Raw genomic sequence first — 7,378 nt, 5'->3', positions numbered from 1 at the left:
CCTATCCACTGCTGAGCAAGCCAGTCACCTGACACACCTACCCTGGACTTTTTTTTTCTTTTTTTTTCCCAATCAATCGTTCCTGTAATCATGAGTTACTGATCTGAAGATTTCCTTTACCCCTTTCCTTTATCCCTCCCTTCGTGCAGCCGACAGGTGGAATTTCACTGTATACACGTATATTAGAAAACCATCAGTTTCGTCTGGTGGTTGCTGAATAAGCAGACGTGACAGTGTTTATTTTACGAAAATAAAACGTGAGGAAGACACCTCATTTATCTTGATTGTGTGTATTTAATGTATTTCGTGTATACAGGTGTGCATGTGCTCCTCCGTAATGAAAGCTGAGAAGCAGACCTACGTCCACCGTGGTAGAAAAAGCCATATTCCCAGGTTTTACAAGGATTTTCCAAAGCGTGGGCATTTGCCTGAGCGACCACCGCAGTGCTATAGATGCCCGGGTGCGGGTTGGTGGCAGCACCGGGTCCCAGACACACAGGCCTGAACGTACACACTTGTTTTGATGCACACATACAGATTTCTACTGCACGGACGACAGAGAAATACCTTCGGATTAACCGTGGATAAGATTCTCCCAGTCTTAGACAACGAATTAAGGCAACAACTGTAATTTCTATTTATCCTTTTGCTTCCAACATAAATTGTATAATTTATCATCTAAATATGGGGCCCCACAGACTTCTGCATGCCGTTTTGCTCCATCAACGAAAGGAAAACTTAGAATCAATTCAACAGGTCTCTTGTGGTTTGGAGAAAGGGCAAGTTTAACTATTTTGATTTGAATAACCAACACAATCTTCCCTCTGAATTCAGCTCAGTGATATCATTTCTGAAATTGGCTAGACACTGCATTCTAAAAATAATAAATTTTTAAAGTCTTCCGTGCAGTCCAGTCCGCATTTTTTTCTACTTTCTGGGCACTCCGGGGCCTAGCCGGTAGGTCTCTCTTCTCCTCCGAGGCGCAGATCGCAGCGGGAGCCCCGCTGGCCCTCGCCGCGGCGGCCCGCGGATCCGAAGCCCTCCACAGAAGGCACACCTTCTTACGAGGCGCCCCTTCCACGGGGTTCCCGCGCTGATGCCCGCCGAGCCACCGCCGCCTGCCTCCCAGCTCCCACGCGCTGGCTCGTCGTGGTGCCCCGCCGCCGTGGCGGACGCTCTCCCCTGCTGCGCAGCGGCGTACAGTCCGCGGGGCTGCCGCGTTGCTGCCGCCGGACGGGTTGCGAGCTTTGCCGAGGGGCTCTCTGATCCCCGCAGACGTGCAGCCTTCTCCTCTCGGGAGCTGCGCGGCTAGCCGGGCCGGGCGACAGAATGGAGGTCGGCAGGCCGTGGGATCGGCAGCTCACGGCACCCCTCTGGGCGAGGACCGGTGGCGGGACACGGCACTCTTCTGCAAGAGAAAAACAAGAACACGGAGTCTATCGACCTAAGGCTCGCCTGCAAGTCTCCGTCTTCCCCCAAAATCGATGGGCTCCCATCTTGCGCAGAAAGGCAACGGGAATGTTTGCGGCTGCAGCGTGGATCGGAAAGCACATCGTGCGCCGGCAGTGCCATTTTCCTGCACACGTACATTCACGTACCCACGCACCAATCTTTCCTCCGCACCTCAGTCATGCTTTATAGTGCAGGAAGGGGCAGCGAGAGGAGGGTCGACAGTGGCTGCTCGACGTGGCTTTCACCGGGGGTGGGGGTTGTGGAGCGGAAAGGACTTATGGAGGAGGGTGGAGAAGCCCCGCAGTCACCTGCGGCAGGTCACCACGGCCGCGGATGAGGGGCAAGTGGACACCTACCTGCTCGGAAGGTACCCAGCTGCGGGTCTCCGGGTCCCGCCAGTGTGTGCGACCGCAGCCGCGCCGAAAGGGAAGCAGGAGAAGCTTCGCTGCGCGGTGAGGAAGCCGCTGGTAACAAGCTGGAAAACGGATCTGCTTTGGTTAGTAAATCCCAGTGCACAGAGAGTTTGGCCATGATCATAATTTCCGTGGTTTCTGTCAAATACAATATTGTCGGAGAATACTGAAATACTTCCAGTGAGTAATGAGAGAAAGTATTATGTACGGAGAGGATCCTAAGGGTCCTGCCAAGGGGCCATTAAATCAGACCCGCTTTCCAACAGATCCCCCACACAGGCCTCAGTCTCGGCGACTGTGCGCTCTGCCCTTGGAAGCCGCACCTCAAGAAAAGGAGCAGCTGAGAGCAGGTGAGACCCTTTTAACGTCCCGACTCAGGGATGGGGCATTTGAAACCAGCCTACAAGGACGAGGGGTGCACCAGCCGACACCTCGTTGCTTCCGGGGGTGCCCCTCGCTGCACCAGAAAAATGCCCAGGAGCGAATGCATGACCAGAAGGAGCTGTGGTTGGGGAAGGTTTGGGAGATCAGCTTCAGGGCCGGGGACCCGGCCACGGGGGCCCCACTTCTCGGCCGGACACCCGGCCTGAGCTGCCGCCCGCAGCCCACGCTGGTCACGGCAGAGACCGCGCGCTGTCTGGCTTCTCCGCGCAAGGAGTTGGGGAGCCCTCCGGCGGGAAGGGCGCCGGGTGCGGATGTGCAAACTAGTCAGCTTCGAAACGGGGGAGGGAAGGGGAAACTTATACGGGATGTGGGAAGGGACCTAACGAAGTCCTTCTTGAGAGAAACGCTATACAAGATGCTTGGAAAGAAATTTTTTAAAAAAACCTAATTAAAAATATATAAATCACCCAACAGAAACAAAGAAATATGTAGAAGGAAACGTTTCTGGATAGAGACACTGTGTGTGGCATAAAAAGCGATTGAATACATAAGGGCTTCATTAAATTCCCAATAGATAACATTTGGCTAAATCTATCCCTAGATTAAAACTCTGCATAATAGCACCATAAACTAAAGTTTCTTTTTGTGTGGTCCTTCTGGAGGAACTGATTGAAACATTAGCCCCCATATAGAGCAATCCCCTCCCAATTCAGCTCCAGTAATTCGCCTCTCAGCCCTACGGGGACATGATGAGAAAAAGAGACGGGTTAATGAATCTACACTTTGTAGCTGGGAGGAGGAGAAGGAGACGACATCATCCTCTTGTCCCACCGGCTTGTTTATTAGGGTCCAGCCTATTCTGGAGGAATTATTCGTCCGGTCTCTGTCCCTGCGAGGACTACACGTACCTCCCTGTTCGCCCTGAAAGCCGTGGGGGCACGGCAGTCCATTTGCATGCGAATGAGGCGCCGGGGCTCGGAGGTGCTGCGAGCCCATCAAAGATCTGCGGGGCCGGCGCCTTTTCTGGTGGCACCTGCTCCGGCGCAGCGGCTCCAGGAACCGGGGCCGCGGGGCCTCCGGGGCCTCCGGGGCCTCGGCCGGGTGGCTTCCCCGAGGACTCAGAGAAAGCAAACGAAGAGGTCTTTCCCTCAGCACCACAGCCTCCTTCCCTGACCCCTTTCCTCAATGCTTAAAAAAAAAAAACAAAAAACAAACAAAACAAAACAAAAAAAACCAAACAAACCAACCAACCAAACAAAAAGAACTACACCACGTATTACAATTTGCTCCTGCCAGGTTGCCTACGAACTTCCAGGTGAAGGCCCTGTCCTGACAGGATGCAGACGAGCAGCATAACGCGTGTAAGGAACAAGTGACTGAGCAATTTCCTTGCCGTAGATTTTCGAGCAAGGGTTTCTTGTGAAGAGACCCGAGGGAAGGACGGCATGCACACTCGGACCCCACCACCCCCACGGACCGGGTCGTCCTGCACTCACGGGAGGTCGCCGGGTTTCACGGGGTTTGCTTTGGGGAAGCCAAGAGAAAGAAATACCGGGTCGTCGGAACCTGCTCTTACCGTTTAACTGCATGGGGGCAGCACAAGGACTCCCACGGCTTCTCGACCTAGGCCACTGCTCGAGTAGGCAGGAACCGGAGCGATGGCAAGCAGCATCCCGCTGCGGGGAATCCGGTACCGCCGTGCTCACGGCTACAGCACCCTTTCTCCCTTGCAAAACTTTCCCCTGCTTGATTTTAGCCGCAACTCCGAAGGCCGCTTAAGCCGGACTCTGTATCCAGTGCTGGACTGGCGCGGCGGCCTGGCGCATCCCTCGGCCGGGACCGGGAAAAGAAAGCTAATCTTTCCCTCGTGAAGAGGATGCGCTTTCCCCTACGGGCACGTATGTGGTGCCTCTGAGTTCTTTTCCCTTTAACTTTAGGAATTAAACGGGAGGCTACATCCCTATTCTCTAAGGAACGCGGGGCACTCAAATAGGCCCTCCAGCTGCAGGCGGCAAATGGAGCCCAGTAGAGTTTTTATATTCAGTTTTTCCACTTATTTAAAACTGTTACTTTAAACCTGCGTTGCTACAAACAAAACAGAAAAAAACATCTCTTTCCTATCTACGAGAATACTTAACAGAAAGGCGACAAGGTATTTAGATATGTAAAAGCACGTAGCCAACAACCTCCTTCCTTCCAAAGAACATTAAAACACATCCCTCCCTCCTTTTTTTTTTTTCACCCAGAAAATTCACACAATTTACCCCTGAATCTACTAAATTGTAATAAATATAGTCGTATTTGAAAAGTGCCTCCCCGAATTGAAAAATTCGTATTCCTATTCCACAACAAGCAATCACACACATCTGCTCCTAAAACCTGCTATTCTCTTTTCATGCCTAAGCTCCGAATACTTGAGACACACTTTTTGCTTAAAAAATCATTCTAGTTTATGAAATAGATATCCATGGACCTTATGCATGTTAAGATTGGAGTTCAGAATGAGAAAAGCTTCTTTCACGGTTTTTCCCGTACATTTACATATCCTTACTTCAATAGCTCGTGCACTTAATCAGGTCGTCACACGAGTATATTCCAATGCTCTTTTTGTATTATATGTATTGAAAAGTAGAAACACATGTCCCTATTATCGTCACAGAAGCATAAGAGTGTAGGACAAGCCTCTCTGAAGTTCAGTACGTGCCCCCTATTAGTAGTATTTTCTTTTGGGCCTCTCGGAAAGCCAACTGTGAAGCAGTTGTGATTTAGAACACACCCAAAAGTACAAAAATAGTTTAAAACCGGCTTTTTAATCAATCCTGTGATTGGTGCCTTACAGAACTGGGTTTTACTCCCGCGAGAGACAGATCTATTTCTATTTATACCCTCTTTTGTCCTTGCTTTTTTTTTTTTTGTTGTTGTTGTCTTTCACTCCCTGCTAGCGTTAACAATGCTTTGACTGTGAAGATCACATTCTGATCTTCTTCTTCTCGCTCAAATTCAGTCATAACAGATTTCAAGCTGTAAAATTCCTCGGCTGCTGTGCTATTAATCCCGAAGGAAAAAAAAAAAAATCAGTGCCCCAAAGAAGGGAGAAGTATTACAGAGGGAAGAGTATGAAGCCAATTGTTTGGCTGGGCTCCTTTGGTCTTTGGGTTGGTTTTTGCCTTTTTTTTTGTTTTGAAAATTAATTTTTTTATTTTCGAAAACGTGTAAAAATTTTACATTAGAATGGTACAATAATACTTGCCAGTAATTTTTTAACAATATTCCTTGTAAAGAATACGCATAAAGTACGAAATAAAAAAACTCCATAAGTCTATTATAATACAAAACACAGGTTAAAATAAGAAATTATAATCTTGAGTTTCTTCTGTGTAAACATGTTAATCTTTTCTTTTATAAAAGTACATGAGACAAGTGTACTAAAAGGAAAAAAGTATTGCTTTGCTGTCCTCCCTCAAGTCTTTTTATTTTTTTCCCGTACATTACTGTATTCAAGCTCCTAGACCTGAGAATCTCTGAACTTCAACGGTTTAGAGACGTTATTTATCACCATATCACCTTTTTTTTCTTTTTTTTCTTTTTAAGGAGTAACGAGTAACTTTCCAAGAGCGTGACCGCCTGCCTGTGCAGCATCTAGACCAGGCTTTGCAAAAACACGCGGCGGACTCTCTCCGAGCCCCACCGCGCAATCCCCGCGCAAAGCCCGCAACCCCTCCGGGCGGCGTCCACTAGACATCCGAGCGGTCGAGAAAGGAGATAACCTAGATCCTACCTTCGGAAAGACTCCCAAACCCTTAACAATTAGAGATCCGTGCCGCGAAGCCGGAGGCGGCGGGCAGGGCGGCGGCGGGGCGCAGGCTGCCCCCGGAGCTCCCCAGCGAGCGGGCCAGCCCCGGTGCCGCGGCCGACTGCGAGGCGCAGCTGCTGCCCGCGCCGGGGCCGGGACCGGAGCCGGGGCCGGCACCCCCCCCGATGATGCTTTCGATGGAGAAGGGCGAGCGAGCCAGCGCCGCGCCGCTGCCGGGCTTGGCAGCGTGCAGGGAGGCCGCCAGCGCCGGGCCCAGCGGGTGCGCGTAGCCGAAGGGCGTCCGTGCCAGCTCCGCTGCCGGCAGCAAGGGGCCCGGCGGCGCGGAGGCGGCGGCGGGGGGCAGCGCCGCGCCGGGGGCGCTGCCGGGGGCGGCGGGAGGCTGACGGGACGGTGGGGAGGGGTGGTGGAAAGCGAAAAGGGCGGAGTGGGGGTGGTAGGGCTGGAGCTGGAGGCCGTAGCCGTAGCCGTAGGGTCCATAGGCGCAGGGCGGCTGCTGCGGGGGCTGGGGCGCGGGCTGCGGGAGGAAGGCGGCGGGGTCCACGGCACGCAGAAGCAGCTCGGGCGCCGGCAGCTGCTGCCGCTTGAAGCGCTTTCGGCGGCGCAGGAAGCTCCCGTTGTCGAACATGTCGGCGGACTCGGGGTCCAGCGTCCAGTAGTTGCCCTTGCCCGGGTTGCCGGGCTCCCGGGGGATCTTGACGAAGCAGTCGTTGAGGGAGAGGTTGTGGCGGATGCTGTTCTGCCAGGCAGGGAACTTCTCCCGGTAGTAGGGGAAGCGCCCGCTGATAAACTCGCAGATCTCGCTCAGCGTCAGCCGCTTCTTGGGGCTCTGCAGGATGGCCATGGTGATGAGGGCGATGTAAGAGTAGGGCGGCTTCACCAGGCTGTTCTTGCCGCCGCCGCCCGCCCCGCCGCCGCCCGCCCCGCCGCTGCCCGCCGCCACTGCCTTCTGCGGGCCGCCCCGCGACGGGGGCCGAGAACCGCCGGCACCGTCCCCGCCGCTCGCCCCGCTGCCACCATCGCCTCCGCCTCGCACGGGCGACCGCGGCAGCAGGGCATCGTCGTGGAGGTCGCCCACATCCTCCTCGTCCTCTTCCTCCTCGTCCTCGGCGTAGGAGCGGCGGCGGCGGGGGGGCTGCGGCTCCTCGTCGTCCTCCTCGTCGTCCTCCTCGCCCACCACATCGATGTCGGTCTCCTCAGCCAGTGCCGACGCCTCGGACATCTCCGAGCTCAGGGTCATGGCGCGGCGGCGGGGCAACGCATTGGTGGCTGCCGGCGCGGCGCGGTGGGCGGGCGGGAGCGCTCCCCGCTGCCGCCA

General features: G+C 53.9%; 1 protein-coding gene across 1 annotated transcript; it reads right to left on the bottom strand.

The window, feature by feature from the left end:
• Positions 1-274: 274 nt before the first annotated feature.
• Positions 275-7,378, bottom strand: FOXD1 (forkhead box D1). Its single transcript, XM_065861605.2, has 2 exons — positions 6,028-7,378; positions 275-2,003 (listed from the first exon to the last, which is right to left on the bottom strand). The coding sequence occupies exon 1, from the start codon at positions 7,298-7,300 to the stop codon at positions 6,050-6,052; it is 1,251 nt and encodes a 416-aa protein (XP_065717677.1). The 5' UTR covers positions 7,301-7,378; the 3' UTR covers positions 275-2,003; positions 6,028-6,049.

The sequence above is a fragment of the Patagioenas fasciata genome, chromosome Z (genome assembly GCF_037038585.1).
Source record: "Patagioenas fasciata isolate bPatFas1 chromosome Z, bPatFas1.hap1, whole genome shotgun sequence".
Lineage (NCBI taxonomy): Eukaryota > Metazoa > Chordata > Aves > Columbiformes > Columbidae > Patagioenas > Patagioenas fasciata.
This window is presented reverse-complemented; position numbering and strand designations above follow the sequence as displayed.